At 38.3% G+C, this 23737-nt stretch overlaps 1 protein-coding gene across 1 annotated transcript; it reads right to left on the reverse strand.

Annotated features, from left to right (window-relative positions):
- Positions 1-2966: 2966 nt before the first annotated feature.
- Positions 2967-14299, reverse strand: LOC126266635 (protein NDUFAF4 homolog). Its single transcript, XM_049971018.1, has 5 exons — positions 14121-14299; positions 13871-14017; positions 13682-13773; positions 12565-12775; positions 2967-4171 (listed from the first exon to the last, which is right to left on the reverse strand). The coding sequence occupies exons 2-5, from the start codon at positions 14013-14015 to the stop codon at positions 4044-4046; spliced, it is 576 nt and encodes a 191-aa protein (XP_049826975.1). The 5' UTR covers positions 14016-14017; positions 14121-14299; the 3' UTR covers positions 2967-4043.
- Positions 14300-23737: the final 9438 nt, after the last annotated feature.

The raw sequence follows: 23737 nt of genomic DNA on the forward strand, positions 1-23737 counted from the left end.
TTCACCCACCACTGCATTCCAGTCCCCCATGATGATAATGCAGGCTTTTCAATTTTCTTTCTCGATGAGTTCTTGTATTTTCTCGTAATATTCTTCCACTTCCTTATCTCTGTGCTGGCCGGTTGGCATGTATACCTGTGTTAATACCAAATCTTTTGAACTACTCTTCAATCGTATCATCATCAGTCTTCCATCAATATATTGTACCTTAATTACCTTATTTTTCAACTTTCGCCCTATCAATATTCCTACTCCGTTTTCACCACTCTTGATTTCCCCTGAGTGAAAGAGTTTATAATCTCTACTTTCTATCTCCCCATTTCATTTCACACAAACCGAGGGCATCTAATCTGTTCCTTTTCATCTCCTGTTTTGCATTCTCTAGCTTTCCTGCTGGCAGAAGTGTCCTCACATTCCATGTTCCATACCCTATCTTTCCTCCTTTCACTGTCCCTTTCTTCCTTTCTAATATGTCTACTCTCAATGTGTTCCCCTCCCAGAGACCCGAATGAGGGGAAGTTTTAACTCCAGAATCTTTCACGTGGAGAGACATAACATGTACTGCTTGGGAGTGTAATGTGGTAGTTTCCCGTTACTTTCCACATAAGCAGTAGGATGCCCAGCCTAAAGTCAGCCGCTCACCATGAGTCAGACGCTGTCAGTAGCCACCCCTCTAGGGTTCAGTCACTACTTTTAACTTGTACTCTCTTTGTACCCAAAGACAAAAGATGCCTCTTCCGCCAGCTCCGCCGTACCGAAGCCCATCTTCTCCGCCTTCGTTGTCATTGAGGTCCCTCAGGCAGCCTTCATTGATGTGAAACTGTGCACCATGGTTCTGATTCCTATTATCCCTGGCATACCACATCCAATAGGACCATGCCCAACATACTTACCTGACTTTTCCACTTGCTCATTTCTTAGTATTTTTCATAGTGTTAGACTAACTTCTTCAAATTCTCTGCAGAGAAGTTGCCCACGTGGAAGTCTAAGCAGTTGACAATGAAGATTCGAATTTCTTGTCATCTTCAAACATTCATCCACCAAGCCATAGTTTCAAATGTAAGAAGCACACTTACTGGCAGTGAGATCAATATGGTATGGCGAGTGGTCAACAAATCGCCAGCCTTATCAGTGGTACTGGCAGCTGTGTGTGGACATACATTGTCATGTATGACTATCCACAATGTCAGTTTCCCCAAACTGTTAATTTTGATTGACATGTCTCATTGCTTAAACATTCTGTAACACGTGTCAGCTGTAATTGTTAGTTCTCCTTTGAAAGAATGACATTTTCATCCCAAACAACAGTAGCCATCACCTTTTCTCTAGTAAAGAAGTTACTTGATTGTTTGTGTTAAAGTTCAATGGTGCTGTTGCTTTCACTTTTGATTCTACGCTTTTTGTAAGATACCTGTGCTTTGCTGCCTACAATAAATGAAAACAAATCCTCTTCATCTTGTCAACCAAGTCCAAAACACAATTGTCCACTTGATACTAACTGCTTTGTATCGACCAAAAAGCATTTTTTGTGTCCATCTTGCACAGTTAGTGATAAACACGCTTTCCTATTACAACAGTGTAAACACTTCGCAACATTAGGAACTTCCTCAGCCGTTGGACCAATCATTGATCATATCACAGTTTTTGTCCTTTTGCTGCACAATTTCATCAGTCTGAATACTAAATTTCTTTAGTCTGATTACTAAACCAGCTAATCTCTTAGTCAAATACACTTGTATGGCCTCAAAAAAGTCTTCACTCCTCTGTTTAATATTTGCTTCACTCATTACTGTAGGTTCATGAGCTAAGCACAATTCCTGGTGACTGAGCAGTTTTAGATCCTCTTGCCAAACAAAAATTGATTCATGGTACTGGTAAGTACTTCACAACTAATAGCAGCAATGATTTTCAGAGTCAGAGTTGGGTTTCGCTCACTGTCAAATGACTACTCCATTAAAACTATTTCTGGGGCTTCCTAAAACAATCAATACATGGCTCTGCATTCATCCAACAATGTTTGAGATGTCAACAGTTACATGCATACAACTAGCTTTCGCTGTTTGAATAATTCTCACCACTGTGTTGTCATATGGGTTGGGCAGAGCCTCCATCTGAGAATGTTACAGGATTGGTTGGCATTGAGGAGATAAGAGGAACTGGCACAGGTTGAACAGCACATAAAATACTAAGACACTCAACAGCCCATTTCTTCTGATTCATTCACACAGTGGCCGAACTGTGAAGACTTAGGATGCCAAATTGAGCACCTTTCAGCCATCTAGTTCCAAACTTGTTTTGTTTGGCTACCAGTTTTGGCCATTTACTGTGCCATCTTCAGGCCCATGACTGACGTGTAGGAAGATTCCACCTGGATTCTGATCAAAATGAGCCGGCAATACTGTTAGTACTAGATTTCAGCTTGCTACAATGATACCTTCAACCATCATCTGCTCACATCGCTATAGCACGCAGAAATGTACTAATTATTACCAGTATTGCTGGCCCCTGTTTTGATCAGAATCGAGGTAGAATCTTCCTCCACGTCGGTCAGGGGTCTGAAGATGGCATAGTAAATCGCCGTAACTGGTAGCCAAATAAAATTAAGTTTGGAAACTAGATGGCTGAAAGACATTTAATCTGACATCCTGTATCTAACAATGGGCCCTGCAACTATCTCCAGAAAGATGGATGTACAGAGATGTGAAGATTTAAGACATCCACATGGTTCCTTTGTTCTCTCCACCCAACAGTGATACCAAAAATGACATTGCTTTTCAAATTCATGCAGCAGCACATTATAATGGTGCTTATAATGTGTTCTGATCTAACTTATACTTAAAAGATAGGCGTTCTTGAGTGTAGATGGTCAAAGCTTCAGCATTATTTCTCTGCATAAATAGCGAAAGTTACACATTAATGTGGAATCTTGCTTACCAAGATGTGAAGAATTATTAGACAATATCAAATGCACTTTCCAATATATACTTACTTAATCAACAAGGATTAGAAATCACAAAGACAATGAGAGCTGTCTGATGTTACAGTAACTTTTAAAGAAAGTGACATCAGACAACAACAATTACCAAAACGCTAACAGTGTTATTTTAAGCCTTACGAGTTTATTCGTTTTAGGTAATAGTCAAACTGCAGTACTATATCTTTACAAATCATTAACCAATCAACCAATTAAAATGAAGGTCATTTTTTCCTTCAATCATACTGAATTATTTAACAATTGATTGTTTTGGTGAGACACTTTATGGAAGTTTATTAGACTGATATCAAAAGGCAAGTGAGCAATCTACCTACTGTACGAAGTCAGACTAAATTATCCTAGATTTTACTCTGATAGGACACATGATAAGGATCAGAACAGCACATACCTAGATACATTTTTCACCACTCAGGTCATACGTGTGTCATCTACTCAAGCTAGAGCTTCTGACTTTTGGAAAAAGTAACTCATTCCTGCCATCCACTTCATCCTAATCTTAACTTTCATCTCCTCCCTGTGTTTCACCCTTCTCTTGTTTCCTGTTCTATTTACACCGTGCTTTAGGCCATCTTTTTTCTGCCCCTCTCTTCTTTCATCCTCTTTCCTAGCATATGTAACTTTGAAAGCTAATGATTCTGAGACATGCTTCAAGTTACTTTCAGTTCTTGTTTAAGTAAATTGAAGCTCCTCTTAGCAAATATCAATGATAATTCATATTTTGTGTGCAGAGGCACAAAGGATCATGCTGTTTTCTTTGACACTGTCTTTGCAGTTGTGGAATAATCACCGTCTTGATATTCACAAACTTAACAACGTAGCAGTGGCAGCAAACAGAGTGCTTAGGCTCTGCATGCAAGGCACACACTTTTTTCCTCACTCTTTAATTACATACATACCATACATATCTAATTGCTTCATAGCAAAAACAATTGTAAATATGACACTGTATGACAGTAAATAAATAGTTCTAAATTTGCTTACAACAAATTTGCAAAAACTAATCAAATTATTTACAAATAAATACAGAAAAAATGTCTTTCAATACTAGCTATGTCTTTCCAGCTTGCAATTCCGTTTGTGGTGACTTCACTGGTTCTGCCAGTGCATTTCCTCGTGACTTTCCCTTTGTTTCAGGTATATAAACTTCAAATGTTTTGTAGTAGGTAAGAATTTTCTCTGGAAACAGAATTATTATATTACTTATCAGTTATTAATATTCTATATGACTTATTTTCAGATATTAATGATAGTACAAAATGAAGCAGTTTACAATCCACTATCATCTACACTTGATTAATAAATATTTAAGTTGTTAAGATGTAAATAAATGGTGCAAAACATACATACGATGTAGTTTTGTTACTTTACCATATTTTCGATTCTACACACAAATTCACCATATTCTACAGACATTTTACATACATCTTACCCCACACTCCACACGTAGTCACCGGTACATCACCAATGTTACATTCAAGTGTATTATACACTTTATATTAAAATAGTTTTACATCTATGTGTACATATATAATGCACAAGCCACTGTATGGTGAGTGATGGAGTGTATCTTGTACCACTATTAACCCTTTCCCATTTCCTTTCCTTTCCTGTTCCATTCCCAAAAGCAGTGAGGGAGAACTGATTATCTATAAGCCTCTATACAAACTAATTTCTCTTATATTCATGGTCCTTATGCAAAATGTACATGGGTGACTGCAGAATCTTTCAGTCAACCTCAAATGTCAGCTATCTCAATTTTCTGAATAGTGCCTTGTGTGAAGAGAATGTCATCTTTCTTCCAGGGATTCCCATTTGAGTTCATGAGGACTCTACATAACACTTGTGTCCTGATCAACACTACCAGTAACAAATCTAGCAGCACACTTTTGAACTGCTTTGATTGCTTCCTTTCATCTGACCTGGTGTTGATTCCACATCCTCTAGTAGTACTCAACAATGGGCTGCACTGGTGTTATATACACTGTCTCCTGTATAGATAACAAGTCAGCCACTGAGCTTGCCTACTACTATTCTTATGTGCTTGTTCCATTTTATATGGCTCTGCAATGTTATGCCTAGATATTTAATTGATGCAACTGTGTCACAAGCAGCACACTCCTAATGCTTTATTCGAGCATTACTGGATTGTTTTTCCAAATCATTTGCATTAACTTACATTTATCTACATTATTTTGAGCAAGCTGTAGATAAATGTAAGTTAATGCAAATGATTACGAGCTCTCCCCCCCCCCCCCCCCATGAACCACAGACCTTGCCGTTGGTGGGGAGGCTTGGGTGCCTCAGCGATACAGATAGCCGTACCGTACGTGCAACCACAACGGAGGGGTATCTGTTGAGAGGCCAGACACATGTATGGTTCCTGAAGAGGCGCAGCAGCCTTTTCAGTAGTTGCAGGGGCAACAGTCTGGATGATTGACTGATCTGGCCTTGTAACACTAACCAAAATGGCCTTGCTGTGCTGGTGCTGCGAACGGCTGAAAGCAAGGGGAAACTACAGCCACAATTTTTCCCGAGGGCATCCAGCTTTACTGTATGTTAAATGATGATGGCGTCCTCTTGGGTAAAATATTCCGGAGGTAAAATAGTCCTCCATTTCGATCTCCGGGCGGGGACTACTCAAGAGGATGCCGTTATCAGGAGAAAGAAAACTGGCGTTCTACGGATCGGAGTGTGGAATGTCAGATCCCTTAATCGGGCAGGTAGGTTAGTAAATTTAAAAAGGGAAATGGATAGGTTAAAGTTAAATACAGTGGGAATTAGTGAAGTTCAGTGGCAGGATGAACAAGACTCCTGGTCAGGTGACTACAGGGTTATGAACACAAAATCAAATAGGGGTAACGCAGGAGTAGGTTTAATAATGAATAGGAAAATAGGAATGCGGGTAAGCTACTACAAACAGCATAGTGAACGTGTTATTGTGGCCAAGATAGATACGAAGCAAATGCCTACCACAATAATACAAGTTTATTTGCCAACTCGCTCTGCAGATGACAAAGAAATTTAAGAAATGTATGATGAAATAAAAGAAATTATTCAGATAGTGAAGGGAGACGAAAATTTAATAGTCATGGATGACTGGAATTCGAGAGTAGGAAAAGGGAGAGCAGGAAACATAGTAGGTGAATATGGATTGGGGGTAAGAAACGAAAGAGGAAGCCGACTGGTAGAATTTTTTGCGGAGCATAACTTAATCATAGCTAACACTTGGTTCAAGAATCATAAACGACGGTTGTATACATGGAAGAATCTTGGAGATACTGACAGGTTTCAGATAGATTATATAAAGGAAAGACAGATTTAGTAACTAGGTTTTGAATTGCAAGTCATTTCCAGGGGCAGATGTGGACTCTGACCACAATGTATTGGTTATGAACTGTAAATTAAAACTGAAGAAACTGCAAAAAGGTGGGAATTTGAGGAGGTGGGAGCTGGATAAACTGAAAGAACCGGAGGTTGTGGAGAGTTTCAGGGAGAGCATAAGGGAACAATTGACAAGAATGGGGGAAAGAAATACAGTACAAGAAGAATGGGTAGCTTTGAGGGATGAAGTAGTGAAGGTAGCAGAGGATCAAGTAGGTAAGAAGACGAGGGCTGGTAGAAATCTTTGGGTAACAGAAGAAATACTGAATTTAATTGATGAAAGGAGAAAATATAAAAATGCAGGTAATGAAGCAGGCAAAAATGAATACAAACATCTCAAAAATGAGATTGACAGGAAGTGCAAAATGGGTAAGCAGGGATGGCTAGAGGGCAAATGAAACGATGTAGAGGCTTATCTCACTAGGGGTAAGATAGATACTGTCTACAGGAAAATTAAAGAGACCTTTGGAGAGAAGAGAAACACTTGTATGAATATCAAGAGCTCAGATGGAAACCCAGATCTAAGCAAAGAAGGGAAAGCAGAAAGGTGATATGAGTATATAGAGGGTCTATACCAGGGCGATGTACTTGAGGACAATATTATGGAAATGGAATAGGATGTAGATGAAGACGAAATGGGAGATAAGATACTGCGTGAAGTGTTTGACAGAGCACTCAAAGACCTGAGTCGAAACAAAGCCCAAGGAGTAGACAACATTCCATTGGAACTACTGGCAGCCTTGGGAGAGCCAGTCCTGACAAAACTCTACCATCTGGCGAACAAAATGTATGATACAGGCGAAATACCCTCAGAATTCAACAAGAATGTAATAATTCCAATCCCAAAGGAAGCAGGTTTTTGACAGATGTGAAAATTACCAAACTATCAGTTTAATAAGTCATAGCTGCAAAATACTAACACGAATTCTTTAGAGACAAATGGAAAAACCAGTAGAAGCCAACCTCGGGGAAGATCTGTTTGGATTCCGTAGAAATATTGGAACACGTGAGGCAATACTGACCCTACGACTTATCTTTGAAGCTAGATTAAGGAAAGGCAAACCTACATTTCTAACATTTGTAGACTTAGATAAAGCTCTTTCGAATTCTGAAGGTGGCAGGTACAGGGAGCGAAAAGCTATTTACAATTTGTATAGAAACCAGACGGCAGTTGTAAGAGTCTAGGGACATGAAAGGGAAGCAGTGGTTGGGAATGGAGTGAGACAGGGTTGTAGCCTCTCCTCAATGTTATTCAATCTCTGTATTGAGCAAGCAGTGAAGGAATCAAAAGAAAAATTCAGAGTAGGTATTAAAATCCACCGAGAAGAAATAAAAACTTTGAGGTTCGCCAATGACATTGTAATTCTATCAGCGACAGCAAAGGACTTGGAAGAGCAGTTGAACGGAATGGATAGTGTCTTGAAAGGAGAATATAAGATGAACATAAACAAAAGCAAATTAAGTCGGGTGATGCTGAGGGAATTATATTAGGAAATGAGACACTTCAAGTAGTAAAGGAGTTTTGCTATTTGGGGAGCAAAATAACTGATGATGGGTCAAAGCACAGAGGATATAAAATGTAGACTGGCAATGGCAAGGAAAGCGTTTCTGAAAAAGAGAAATTTAAGTGTCAGGAAGTCGTTTCTGAAAGTATTTGTATGGAGTGTAGCCATGTATGGAAGTGAAAGGTGGACGATAAATAGTTTAGACAAGAAGAGAATAGAAGCTTTCGAAATGTGGTGCTACAGAAGAATGCTGTGGATTAGATGGGTAGATTACATAACTAATGAGGAGGTATTGAATAGAATTGGGGAGAAGAGGTGCTTGTGGCGCAAGTTGACTAGAATAAGTGATCTGTTGGTAGGACATATTCTGAGGCATCAAGGGATCACCAGTTTAGTATTGGAGGGCAGTGTGGAGGGTAAAAATCATAGAGGGAGACCAAGAGATGAATACAGTAAGCAGATTCAGAAGGATGTAGGTTGCAGTAGGTACTGGGAGATTATGAAGCTTGTACAGGATAGAGTAGCTTGGAGAGTTGCATCAAACCAGTCCCTGGACTAAAGACGACAACGAGCCAGCTGTCATCATCAGAACAACTACAAATTTAGTGTAAATAATGTTTTATTCTCCACTCAGTGATGATACTTTTCTCCATCATCATGTAACAGCCTCAGACTGTTGCTACTGTATCAGAAAAGGCCGTAGTATATTTCCTGCCCCATGTCCAAACCTTGCTTATCCTCTTTCTCTATTGACACAATAGTTGGCAAGATTCAACTGTAAACTTACTTCCTCCTCCGTTTAATTCCAGTGCCCATTAATGGCAAATGGCAACACACTCAAATGGCATTTTTCTTTGATTTGTTTATTTAGGTGTCTCCAAATATATTTGTGCCTCTCTTTGTCAGTGTCTAGAACAGGGCCAGTTTCATGCAGTAATGTTGTCAATGCCTGCCACGAGTTATGATGGGAACAAAAGAAAGAGTGTCAGCTAATGAGAGAACAGTGCACAGACAATGTATTTTGAAGAAACACATTCGGAAGAAAAGGTGAAACACTGCTGTAAATGACGATAAACCATGCTAGTATCTGCAAACCAAGGACAGCAATGCAACCCATATATTTTTGAAAAAGCACTGAAATATTGCTCTGTTCTGTGCTGCTATGCAATCAATCTGCACATTACACTAAGTGGGTCAATGTTTTTTAATTAAATAATGGGAGGAGGTAGGTGGATCATGTTTTTAATTAAATCGTGGGAGGAGGTACATGGATCAATGTTTTTTTTATTAAATCATGGGAGAAAGTAGTTGGATCAGTGTTAATATATCAAATGTGCAACTAGTTTCATTTGACCACATCTAATACACTTTCATATCTCTGCAGTTACACCAAGAGATGTGCACCAATATCAGTTCTCTTTGTGGCACTTTCAGCTATCACAAAATATTTCTGTTGGGAAAAAAAAAAAAAAAAAAAAAAAAAAAAAAAAAAATATATATATAAGACACTGGTTTCAATTTCCAGGCCTCTCTTCCCGAATGTCATAGGTTATCTCAAAAAATCATCCTACTGGCTTCACAAAACTGACATTTCCAACCCATGAGCAGGAGATAAGAATTACCGTGACTGACCCTGTTCTAAGCTTTAGCCCCTCTATCATAAAACTTTCACAGAGTAAGGTTTCAAAAACAACACGGTTGAATGTTAATAATTTAGGACCAAGGAGACCACTCGCCAAATAATAGAAGCGATGAGTCATAGACAGGCATACATAAAAAGAATGAAAACTTTGCTTGCTTTTGGATCAATCCTTTAATGAGCTGGAGTTCAACAACAGCAGCAACAACAACCCATCCTCTCTCTCTCTCTCTCTCTCTCTCTCTCTCTCTCTCTCTCTCTCTATATATATATATATTAAAAACAAAGATTCCAAGACTTACCAAGCGGGAAAGCGCCGGCAGACAGGCACATGAACAAAACACACAAACACACACACAGAATTGCGAGCTTTCGCAACTGGCAGTTGCTTCGTCAGGAAAGAGGGAAGGAGAGGGAAAAATGAAAGGAAAAAAACCCACATCCTTTCATCTTTCATTTCATTTTTCCCTCTCCTTCCCTCTTCCCTGACGAAGCAACTGCCAGTTGCGAAAGCTCGTAATTCTGTGTGTGTGTTTGTGTGTTTTGTTCATGTGCCTGTCTGCCGGCGCTTTCCCGCTTGGTAAGTCTTGGAATCTTTGTTTTTAATATATTTTTCCCATGTGGAAGTCTCTTTCTGTTTTATATATATATATATATATATATATATATATATATATATATATATATATATATATATATATATATATATATATATATTGCTCACTGCAACCAATGCCTGTATTAACACAAAGAAAATTTCACATTGCTGCTTCGCTAGAAGCTGCAAGGAGAGAATATGCTTTTCAAAATGTCTCCAACATCTTGCAAATTGATTGATAATAACCCAGATTTCCCCCCTTTGTTTCTTCACTTATTTTGCCAATGAATACTTTAAAGCCTACAAATCTGTAAGCTAGATGTAGAGTGTTTCTGAAAAACTATTTTTTCATATTTTGGTTGTATAATTAAGTTTCTAAGAAAGTGCCCCCCCCCTCCCCTAAAAAGTTTTCCATTCCCATTGATTGTTAGTTACACTCTTTAACATATCTGTTGTTGCACCCTACATCAACAACAATCTGAATTACATTGTCATACCTCGGGGCACTCCTGTGATTGCTTTCTTGCACTATTCCTTCAACCAGTTTTTCAGCAATAACTCACATCTTTGTATGTGCCCAACCTCTCTCTTCCATTAATTACGCTTGTTCCCCATTAACTTGTAAGGGTGCCTTACTCCTCAATCCATTTCATCTTCAACGGTCACCTACAGCACCACATTTCAAAGGCTTCTAATCATTTCATTCGGGTCTTCCCCACTACACGTTTCGCACTCAGAGCTGTGCTCCCAGCATTGCTTTCATTAATATTTTTCTTGTCTCGAGGTTAATATTTTTGGATGTTAGCAACTGTTTATTTTTACAGACGCGCGTTTGCTTCATGCAGTCCTTAAGTATTCCTTCATCCATTCTATGTCTTAAATAGCAAAATCTGTTCTTTTCAAATGTTTGTTTCCAAGTTACAACACTTGTCCATCTAATACGTCTGCTTGCTGTACACCCTATTATCATCATTTTCTTTAAGTTTATGTACACATTTCAGCAAGCCAGTACAAATTCTATTTTATTAAACAACCCTGTTCACCGTCAGTGACTACTGGTATGTCATCACAAAACCACACCATGTTGATTTTCTGCACATGACAAATGATTCCTCATAGTCAGTTCTTTACTTCCACTGCTGCATCTTCAATGTACAAATTAAATGTAAGTGACGACAAATAGCATCTCTGCCTTGTACCTTTCCTAAGTTTTGCCCCATTATCGTTCAAGGTTGCTTCACAAACATTCTATGGTCCTCATTATAAAAAGCCTTCATCATGTGCAATACAGGCTTCCTCTATTCTCTAAATCTGCCCACTTTTTTTTAACAGCCGTGGTAAAATAGTTTTTTTGAATACTGCTGCTACTTCTAAAACCACATCGGTCCTTTCCATTCTTCAACAAAGTATTCTCTCAAGTATTTTGAACAGATGTGATATTAGACAAACTGTGCAATAATTTTCACACCTATCCAGTCTTGCTGTCCTCAGAAGTGTAATAATTACGTTATTCTCAAGATCTAATGGCACTTCGCTACTTACAGAAATTTCATTCACAAATTAGCATATTTCTCGTTCTGCCCCCTTGGCTTGATGCTTATTAGAATTTGGCTTGAATTTTTATCAATAATTGTGCAAAGTTGTTTGAAACTCAGAAATAAGTCCTGATTCCATTCTATCATGTTCACATTGTGCTCATTTTAAATTGGCCTCATTGCTTAGGACAACTTTGAAGCTTCTCAAGTATTGTTGTGTTGTTTTTGCCTAATTTCCTGCTTCCATTGTCCAGTTACCTTTTTCATATCTTATTATTTTTCATCTTATCCTGCACTTGCTGAAGTGATTATAAGCTTGTGTGTAGCAATGAAGTTATTCTATTTGAATTTTGTATTTATCTCTTCACTTTCTTCATCCATTTTCCTTTAGCTTATCTACATTCGAGGTATTTACATATCTGACTGATCTATATTGTTCCTGTTCACACTAACATTTTCACTGTTTCTTTGTTAAGACCAGCATCCGTTTTCCTAGACTTCTTTATCGTGTTAAAAAACAAGTTTCGCTTTACTACAACTTGTGGTTGCAAATAAAAACCTGATCTTCAATTGGGTAGTTTGCAATTTTTTCATCCCAAATACAGAACAATCAGAACAACTCTATTGTCACCTTTGTACATGTTACACAAGGTCCACAATGATAACAGGAACTAGGACTTGCTTGGAGGTGCATAGACAGTCATTTTTCCTCACATTTGCAAATGGAACAGGTAAGGGAATGACAATTTTAGCTGGATGTGGCATACACAAACAAACTAATTAATTGCTTCCTTGAAGAGTAGCCATTATCACAGTTATGTCTCTTGCAAGTGGTTACCAGTTTTTTGGCCACTACTGTAATGTGTTTAAATCACCCATATTTCAATATATAAATCAAACAGTACACTCACCCATGATAACAGGATCTAAGTTGTATTCTTTAGCTAATAAAGCTGGAGTCTTTTCCTTCGGGTTTTCCTGATGGAGTGTAATAAACTGAAGGGCTTGACGTAAACTAAATCGCCCTCGTGGAATCATTGCTGGTTCTTCAAATCCAAATTCAGGAGACTCTACTGCTTTGCGTGACTGAGGTAGTGGGCGAGTAGATTCTGAAACTTCAGGCTGAAAGAGAGCAACAAAATTAAAAGTGAGAGACTAGGCACAGAACAAAAAAATTTGCAACTGCACAAAACTTTCGAGTTCTTTAAGGCATCAAATTAGTGTCACATCACTGTATACATTATTCAGGATATCCCGTTCTCAAAAAATAATTCTGTACACCTACCAACAACTGGAAGTATTGAAAATACAATACAATCTCCCAGCTGTGACTAATAACACTATCAGCAAGTATGGCGATTAAGGGGTTATACAATATTTCAATTAGGCTATTACAGTATCACTGCCACATGGAATTATGGGGGGAGGGGGGGGAGGAGGTTGGATGAGAAATACGTTAATAAATTTTTAAAAAGAACTTGAAGACAAGTAATACAAATTGCAATAAGCCTTCTACTTTCAAAAAACGTTGCTTCTTTCTCAGTCACTAAGCAGATGCTGTTTATGAACTGCTCTCACAGAGTAGCTGTTACCTACATACCATCATAATAAGGACTGCTTACAAGACACGTAGTTATTTTTATTTTCAATGTTATCTACCATGGAATCACTTAGCAGGTAATGCTGACATTGACAACAATCTGCACCGACGTTAATCGTTTGTAGGTGAAAAATGCCAATAGGGAAAAACATACACCATGGTAGGTCAGTTTAGCTACTGTTAAACACACTTTCCAATATATATTTGGGAAAAAGCAAGACAATGAAGTCCCAAGACAGATGAGCACAAGGGTTATGCAAAAATCTAGTAGTGAAACCTTTGTGACGATACTTCACCTTGGCTATAACTGTGGATAGAATCTTGAAATCAAAAACAATACACAAACTGGAGCGACACATTTCCAATGACACGAACAATCCGAGGATCAAAAGCAATCCGACAGTCTTAAGTTCCTGAAATCGTATTACCTGCGTATCCTTGGAAGTAACAAACACTTGCTTCAAACGACTATCGAGGGCAGTATTTTTCGTCAATTCATCGTTTAGCACATCTGTGTTTTCTGTAACAGATACAATTAATTAAGTACTTTAGAAATCCAACTCGAGAGTTGTTGATTTCTTAGAAAAACATACTTCATGAATAACCTTTTGATCAACCTTTTGCCATTTTTTCAATAGCGAGGCTCATCGATGGGTGCCTGGGAGCTGGCGTAGGTTTCTCCTTAGAAATTTCTTTCATTGCTCGATTTTCAACGTTAAAACGATTTAACGCGCGTCGTGTAGCAGACAGCACAACACCCATGACTTATAATGTTAGTGTTGATAGAAAAAGGTTAGGGGTTTCTACCAATGAATAACGTATATAGGAAACAAATTCAGGCATACATGAATAGCAAATACAGTTTACCTAATGTAACTCTAAAAAAATCTCACGTAAACGGTCCCGATGGTCTCTGTTTCCACGTTTAAAGTGGATGTCGTATAGCTTTAATTCGCACTTGCATCGCTTTCACACACCACTTGCCATCGCAGTTCGGTAGTTCGAATTCACAATCATTAACTTTGAAGTCGACATACGGTAGAATAGAAATATCTATGGTCTCAGCATATGCAGAATCGAGTTTTTGTCGCCAGCAAATTGCCTCCAAAGTAACATGACTGACACTTTTCTGTGAAGGCCGATACACACTTTACGTCAAAACAACTGAAAGGGAGGCATAGACGTCGTTAAATGGTGATGTGTTCACACTAGACCAGGGACGCATTGCCTGTGGCCTACTCATTTGATGGAGGTCCGCACCTCACTGTTCGTTCTTGCAGTTTCCCTCCCGGAAAACAGAGGGTAGTCGCTTGTAGAACTTAGTTATTTTGCGCCACGAATGTTGGACACTGGGGCAAGGGTTCCTAATTCGAAATAATAAATCATCTCATGGAACTTAATTTTTGAATGTTCGCAACAATGGAGTGTAATGTTTCAAATTAAATTGTGTAATAAATAAAATACGTTGTTGTAGTTTCTTAAATAAAATGAATATTTGTGAAACAAATCATGTGAAATAATTGAGTGTAACTTTTGTTTTGCGTCCTTACAGCAGTCCGCAGTAGTAGCAAGGCTGTATACAAGTGCACTAGACCAAACGTCAACGCAGCAGCAAATTGCATAGCCCAGTACTGAATGGCGAAAGTGAGGTGATGAGATACCTCATTCGTAATACAGCTTGAGAATTAAGGAACTAGCAATAATAAATTTCATTTGTAACTAAATCAAAATTCACAGCGGATGTTTTCGGCAAAGTTAGTGTAGTAAACTGGTGAAAACTGAAACAATAACAAATTTTTAGTCCACATATGTCAAAACTTTGCCATATGTATGCTAGAGAAAATATGTACATACAACCACATCAAACAATACCCACAAGGCAATATATGGACTCTGTTTACCCTATTACTTGTGTTTCTTATCGTAAATATCAAATAACGCCAAAATAACAATTTATTTTCTCCTCCAAAGAGCAGGCTTTAGAACTTTTAAAACACTAAATCCGTTGGACTCTGTAGTATCTCCGTTTTTCTCTTCTATCTCTAAGGTAGTAACCCACAGTAGCAACAAGTCATATCTGCATTTAAACATTAAACAGATTTTACCACTTTCAGGAAAGTATGCCAAATATTTGCATCACTGTCAATGCATTCTTTTGTCTCCCTTTTTTAGAAGATGAACACGATACCAAACAACTTAGTTGTAGCATAGTCTAACACAACAATCGCGACACTGAATCTCGTTTTTGTTACCCACTGCTACAGCAGAGTGGCAAGCGGTCAGCAAGTGATACTGTTGTGTCTGGCTGGATCTTGTGAACACAAAATCGAATTGTGATTGCATATGTTGGTTTGTAGAATGCTTTTTACAATCGGGAGTATGTGTAGTGCAATAAATTGCAAATGCAATCAGAAGAACACGGAATCAGTCATTTTTTTACCTAAAGACACTGAGAGATATAAAACGTCATGTTACTAAACCATATCATCAGGATTCGTTTGTAATCTACATATTCATACTATAGATTATTATTTCTTTTCAGGAGAAGAAAGAGGACAGTGAATTGCACAAGAAAGACCTCATGGAGAAAGAGTCTGTTTTCCTATACAGTATCGCGGAGTTTTGTTCAGTACACTTCGAAAATAACCAGTTTATGAATGCAGAAAATAATAAACTCATGGAATTGCAATACCCACATTATTTGACATGCCAAATAAGCCACTCCAACTGACCATTAAGAAAAAACTGACTCAAAGGTGTGATAATCCATCAAAGGCTTCCTTTTCATGATGACATTGCTTCCCTTAGAAACTTTTTCACTGATGTGTAATCAACTTATTATAATAGTTTCAACATATTTCTGTTATTGTCCCATAAAGACCAGTATAAAAATGAAGATAATACTTGTGGCAACAGGTGCCATCGTCTAAAAGACATATTGAATCAATACATGGAGTGTTGATCCCTTTCATGAGTGGAGGTACATGTCTAAGCTTCTTGCATGTGAATCTGTGTGTTTATATTCTTTTGGTATCAAAGTGGTAGGCTGCAGTTCTATCCAGCATCACATATATTTCTTCATGCATACTTTGTAGCTCAGTTCATGAATTTTAGCCCTATTTGCGCTTATTTTAGAATCATTCATATCTTCTGATATCACACAGGTTTTTGGAAGCAGAAAAACAAATAAGTATTTCGTAAATCGCCTAGAAAATGGATGAAAAACAGACGTTACCCATATGATGCATGTGACTGTCTGTGTTTTCACCGTTTGAAGTACTAGTGTCACTCCATCTGTCAAACTGTAATAATTTTTGCAGTAGAGAGTGCCACAACTATACATATTAGACTGCCGTTGGAGTTTGTCATTGAGAGCTGGTGGATGAATTTGAAATCAAGTCCATCATTATCTTATATCCACCATTACATCTGGCTTAATTAATATGAATACAACTTGGCATACTTAACATTACTATGTTCAAGGAAACATAATGCAGTCCTCAGCTGAACAACTGCCATGACCAAAGGTTAGTAGAGAAACCATTTAATAATTTAAATGTCAGTTTCGTGTCATCTATGTATTACTAATGAAGAAGTATTTTATATCCCCAAAACTCTATCCACAGAGGACTGGCACATAAATGTTATAGTATTCCAAGCCCTACATAGCAGGTTGCATGGTACATTATCAGTAAACTTTATATGTGACAAACAAGGTAAAGAAAATATATGAAGATGTAAGGAGTAACACAAAACAAAACATAGAAAAACATCACTCACAGCTGTGACAGGACTTGTAAGCAACAAAGAACTAATGGAATAATTTTTAGTTTTTTGAATTTCGATGCTAATATATTTGTCAAATAACTAATCCATTTCTGTACATTTTATTACATGATTCACATTGATCTAGACAAGAAAAGGATACACAGAAGCCAGGCAGAAAAATTAAAAACCAAAAATAACTTCCAATGGATACTGAATCCAGCTTGGAAAACTTTTTATTCTTGTCTTAAACTTGATGGTAGTAAATTCTGCATTGAATCCTAGCTATAGAAGTTTGACTATGGTGGAATTAGAAAATAGCAATAGTAATATTATGCAGGATTTGGTTAGCTATATTCATTTGGATTTTTCATTAAATTTGGGTAGTTGCAATTGTGTATGTAAAGTTTATATTCCATTATTGAACATAACACTACAAGATCGTTTCTATAATATGACCAGCTGTTGTTGTATGCAATTAGCATTTAAGCAAAGCTTAACACTTGTAGTTTAAATAAGTGAATAATACTAATTAAAAGGATTGCAATCAATTTCTGCAGTCTGAAACATATTCTGCCATCAAAATGAAATTATGAAGCTGCACTGAATTAAAGTCAGAAGATGAGTAAACATTAGCTAGTGAAACTGAAGTCATGCTCAAAAGCACAACTGTGCAAACTATTTAACAGGAGATGAGAGATATATCACCTCCATAGAAATGATTGTATGTGTTTTTACCTCAGTGGTAGAGAACAGAATCAAATTAGTTATGAACAAAACTGAATTTCAGAAAAAATAAATACAGTAGATACAATTGTAAGTGAACAAAAGCAAATTACAGAAGAAATACCTTAGATTCAAAAATGGAAAAGACAGAACTCATCTTAGCAGAGAAAAATGACTTATATAGTGAGCATGCTTTAGTTAACAAAACCATTGAAAACATATCTGACCATGTGGATAAATTATTAGTGAGATATAAAAATATGTTAATGGGAAGCTTGACAAGCAAGTTTCCTCAATGAGAGAAGAAATGTCTAACTAGACTAAATGAAACAATAAAGAGATAATCAAAAGAATCAGAGACAAAAGTCTTCATTTTGGAGCAAATACAAAGCAAATGTATTGCAGGATGTGCTGTGGTAATACTAAGCCAATTCAAAGTCGAGTTTTAATGGCAATCAAGAGTAATTTAAAATATACAAAAGCGTGTGTAGATGAAGTTCTGGAAAAATGTTGAACGAAACTGATACTGACCACATTGAAAATTTCAGCATGGAAATTAAATCCGTGCACCAAGACTTAATACACTTAAAAATAAAATTTTTGGACACTGGCATATTTATTTTAGACGAAGGTAGCGTGACTAGCTTAAGTGGCAACATTCACAAAAGTAGCAATAGTAATAAGTGTGGCATCAACGAACAAAGAAAAAAAATTACAAACCATATACAACACGCCATGGGGTCATGTTTTCCTGCCTATGTCATGGAATTAAATATTCCCTGACAATGGCAGTTCATAACATTTACAACAGAGCGACATGAAATTCACCCTGTCATGTTCATAAAAACTTTTCATGATCTCGTTCCTGACAGCTGGAATTTTATACAGACAATGAAGTTTGCAGCAGGATATGTGCAGGGAGGTTCAATATTGTGGGACACCATAACGCTGAAGAAGTGGTCCCCTTAGGATAACTTCAAAAAAGGCCACCAACAAAGATTGTGCAAAGAAGTATTTAATACTGCTACATGCAACAGTAAGGCACTCTAAAAAAACTGGGAATCATTCCTGACCTAAGACGTGACACACGAAAAATGGCAAATTGAGTGTGAAAATAATGCCCATAACGATGAAGGTAAATCAAGAAAATTAAATAACTGGCCATGGAGAAAGAAATGGAACTCACTTCACCAAATCTGATACGAAAAACAGAGATCACAATTAGAATAATGGCTCAGTTGCACCCACTGTCTGCAACATATGGGAAAGCTAGTTCTGGCCAGACAAGTTAGCTGCTATGGACTGGGCAGGGGGATGTGAGGGGCACAGATTTAGATGTCCACATGTTACTCTACAATGACTGCATGTGTGTGTGGGACAAATTGTCAGCTATCCACAAGCAATGTCTATCATTCGAACCCAATGAGAAATGCTAGGTTATAACCAGCCAGATTGACGAAATTGTCACATTTGAGTTAGTCATTCCATTGTTGAGATAACTTCGATTTCAGTTGCCTCTAAAGATGAATTTCTAAGTGAAAGTGCCAAAATTACCGGTTACCACATACAGAATATTAGATGCCACAGGCATGCGAAGTAAAGCTGTCAAGCAGCATGCCTGTCTTGAAGTGAACCTTAACAAATAGGTAGTGTGTCACACTTTCCTTATTGTTGACAACTAGTGGCCGATTGGATACTAGATGTCGATTTCCTTAGAGACAAGAACTTATTAATTAATAGATTTTTCTGCAAAAACGTAGGATGCCATATCTTGAAAGTAAATTTGTCAGCTTCAACTGAAAGCCAAGGCCAGTTCTTTCAGCAGCTATGGCTTCAGATCTACAACTACATCTACATACATGCTCCACAAGTCATCATACAATGGGGACAAAACCAGGACCCACACATTTTAGCACCTTAGACATATACACTGTTAATGACACAATAAAGCCACTGAGGATAAAGTATCTCAATCAAGCCATATTAATGACCAACAGTGAGTTAATCTGAAGAGCGTTCTACCCAATTACAGTGACATTTTTGAAGAGACACATGGAGTACTTAATTGCAAAGAGAGCAAACTAGAAGTTGTACCTCATCAATTATTCAGTTTGCTGCCGTACTCTATTCCATGGGCAAAGACACCCACCATTACAAAAGAAATGAATCGGATGTTTCATTTGCTAATCATTAAACCATCAAAACGCCCTTACACATACACACTTTTAGTAGTGATATAGTCTGGCGTTAAATTGTGGCTAGTACTTGAGGCCAGGGGTATCAATAAGATACATGCAACAATCAGGATAAAATCTGAAAATTGAGGGGAACAGCTGCAGAAACTTTGCAAAATAAGATATGTGAGCAGCACTCAATTATGGTCTTCTTACTGGTAAATTCCATTAGAGTGAAACTCGCGGCAATGTACTGCTTTTGTTTTCGCTGGTCAAAGCTACCAGTTTAAAGTTTTGTCTTTCAGTTTGTCTGTTAGCTCAGGTATATTTATAACATTTCTAGATAAGTTACTGGACCCTTAACTTCTGAAACAACTTACACCATTTGCCATATTACTATTTATTAATTGCCACTGACGATTGGACAGGGCATGTTACCCTTATTCAGAAAGTATGACAAGCATTTTGGGACGCAGATGTCACTGCTATTTTGGAGAAATCAAAATTTGGGCTGCTGAAGTTAAATTTCTTGGGCATGTAATAAATAAGCAAGGCAATTTGCTCGTTGCAGAGAAAATGAAAGCAACAGCCATTTCCCCACACCAACAGATGAGGAAACAACTTGTCATTTTTAGGTCTCTGTTCTCTCTCTAGGAGATTTGTCTCATGATCAACCTCTTAACAGTAATGTGTTTAGAAGTGTGCCGAGGAAACATCCACATTGATGTATGTCACCTGAGTGGAAAGTGGCTTTTGACAAGATCAAGGAGATTCTACGAGAAGGATAGCATGTTGTCCACTAAAATCTGGGCAAGCGGATGGTAAAAAACTGGATTAACAACCAGTATTGTGAGACACATCTTAAATAATTGTGAACATGCTTGCTCCACCACAGAACTAGAAGCATTAACAGTGGCATGGGCTTTCTACTGCTGTGTGGTGACACAACACACTAAGATTTACTGTAACTACAAGGCTTTAAGCTTTACGCTCAGTTGCAAACTTCTACAACATTGCTAACATGTCTCCTACCTCTCTCACAATGGAAAACGTGGGTCGAGTTTATGTGACTCCCCACAAACATGTCCATAATGACCTGCTCATTTTACAGCTTGCATCCGTTCATTTTGCGATGCTTTTTCCTAGTCCACAAAAGTCACGACACTCCATGGGTTGCACTGAAAACTGCACTTTCGGAGATGCGGCCTTTGACATGTGCGGTCCACACGGTGGCACCAAGACTCATCACCGGAGTGTATACCCTCCAGGATCGATTATCGAACCGTTACTGCCAGACCAATGAGCCTTTGTGGATGGACATTAATAATAAACGTTGTTTGTACCACCTTGCAAGTTACAGGAAAATAAATGTCAGTTATGGGCAAAGACGACCCTTGTCATTTCCCGTCACCAAGCCTCTCACTTGAGCACAGTCCATGGGCGCAGCAGTAAAACCAATTTATCACACGTTTAACCACGTCCCTGGTTCACTGGTGACCCTGACATGATCTGAGACCAACACATTATGTGAGCGTTCGTCGGCACGAGTGACACTGAACTGTGGGTAGACTGGCACTTACACTCTCGTGCACAGATAGTTGTGGCTCTGAGCACTATGGGACTTAACATCTGAGGTCATCAGTCCCTTAGAATTTAGAACTAAACCTAACTAACCTAAGGACACCACACACATACATGCCCGAGGCAGGATTCGAACCTGCGGTCGCGTGGTTTGTGACTGAAGAACCTAGAACCGCTCGGCCACACCAGCCAGCACGAACAGTGGTCCATAGTGACAAACTATCGACTTTGTTGGAGAAACTCATTTTTTGTGTGCATATGCTTCACTCGTGAACTGCCTAGTGGTTTTTTTGTACTTTTTTTGTTGTGTGTCATGTTATTTTCATTGTGTACTTCTCCTTGTGCGAAAATTGACTCTAAGCTAAGATGGCGACTTTAGAAGAGTTGCAAACGATTATCGAAGACCTCCTCGCACGCAACCAGAGGCTGGAAAGTGAGCTACAAGCACGCTTCACATGCTCGGATGCCGCTGAGCTGAAGACAGACCAGGAAACTTTTGCCGTGCTAAATCATCATGGTTTGAGTGGGGCAGTGCACAAATGGTTTAATTCATACTTAACTGGAAGAATGCAGAAAGTTGAAATAAGTGGTTCGTGTAATGTTAAAACAACAGCTGATTCCTCAAACTGGGGTGCTGTCAAGCACGGGGTCCCACAGGGTTCGGTCTTAGGTCCTTTACTGTTCTTGATATACATTAATGACTTACCATTCCACATTGATGAAGATGCAAAGTTAGTTCTTTTTGCTGATGATACAAGTATAGTAATAACATCCAAAAACCAAGAACTAAGTGATGTAATTGTAAATGATGTTTTTCACAAAATTATTAAGTGGTTCTCAGCAAACGGACTCTCTTTAAATTTTGATAAAACACAGTATATACAGTTCCATACAGTAAATGGCACAACTCCAGTAATAAATATAGAATTTGAACAGAAGTCTGTAGCTAAGGTAGAATTTTCAAAATTTTTAGGTGTGTCCATTGATGAGAGGTTAAACTGGAAGCAACACATTGATGGTCTGCTGAAACGTCTGAGTTCAGCTACGTATGCTATTAGGGTTATTGCAAATTTTGGTGATAAGAATCTCAGTAAATTAGCTTACTATGCCTACTTTCATTCACTGCTTTCGTATGGCATCATATTCTGGGGTAATTCATCGTTGAGTAGAAAAGTATTCATTGCACAAAAATGTGTAATCAGAATAATTGCTGGAGCCCACCCACGGTCATCCTGCAGACATCTATTTAAGGATCTAGGGATCCTCACAGTAACCTCACAGTATATATATTCCCTTATGAAATTTGTTGATAATAATCCAACCCAATTCAAAAGTAATAGCAGTGTGCATACCTATAACACCAGGAGAAAGGATGATCTTCACTATGCAGGGTTAAATCTGACTTTGGCACAGAAAGGGGTAAATTATGCTGCCACAAAAGTCTTTGGGCACCTACCAAACAGCATCAAAAGCCTGACAGATAGCCAACTAACATTTAAAAATAAATTAAAAGAATTTCTAGATGACAACTTCTTCTACTCATTGGCTGAATTTTTAGATATAAACTAAGTAAAAAAAACTTAATCATTAGTGTCATGCAACATTTTGTGTAATGTAATTTCTTGTACAGACATCTTTTATTAACCTGACACGTTCCACATCATTACGAAGTGTCGTATTCGTGATCTATGGAACAAGTATTAATCTAATCTAATCTAATCTAATCCACACTGATGCCTCCTACAATTGCTGGAGTGCTTACAAGCACTGGATGGGTGTTGGCAAGGCTACTACTGTGTAATGTGGTTCAGTCAAGTGGAGGAGGTCTGTATAAGCAACCATGTCACCCGCAACCTTGCAAAATTCAGGCACATAGTGAGGCAGCTTGACCAAAACTACATGGCCGAAGTAGAGGAAATGACTGCCAGTGCAGTCATGATACAGACGCCTCAAGGAAAAGCTGGTCTGGCGAATCTCGTCGTCTGAGGAACAACAGCTGCGGCAAGAGAAAGGCGGCGTCCGGAGGCCCTCACAATTCCTGTGTCACTTGTGAAGCCTCACACAGTTTGCCATGGTGTAGGACTTGCTGTCACACATTATCTGCGCGAACAGCCTCCCAGCTGAGTTGCTGGCAATGACACCAGTGTAGACAAAGATACAGCTGAATACCATAGCTAACTTTGCCAACCAGGTGCACGATGCACTGGTGACAGCGCCTTGTACCTTGGCCACAGTAGC

Source organism: Schistocerca gregaria, chromosome 1 (assembly GCF_023897955.1).
Source record: "Schistocerca gregaria isolate iqSchGreg1 chromosome 1, iqSchGreg1.2, whole genome shotgun sequence".
NCBI lineage: Eukaryota > Metazoa > Arthropoda > Insecta > Orthoptera > Acrididae > Schistocerca > Schistocerca gregaria.

What these genes read in the sequence shown, in the direction of transcription:
- LOC126266635 (XM_049971018.1), bottom strand. Translation starts at nt 14,015, where the DNA reads ATGGGTGTTGTGCTGTCTGCTACACGACGCGCGTTAAATCGTTTTAAC. An exon ending in TTACTTCCAAGGATACGCAG is followed by an intron (nt 12,776 to 13,681) that starts GTAATACGATTT and finishes GCTCTCTTTCAG; the next exon opens with CCTGAAGTTTCAGAATCTAC. An exon ending in CTTAGATCCTGTTATCATGG is followed by an intron (nt 4,172 to 12,564) that starts GTGAGTGTACTG and finishes TTCTGTTTCCAG; the next exon opens with AGAAAATTCTTACCTACTAC.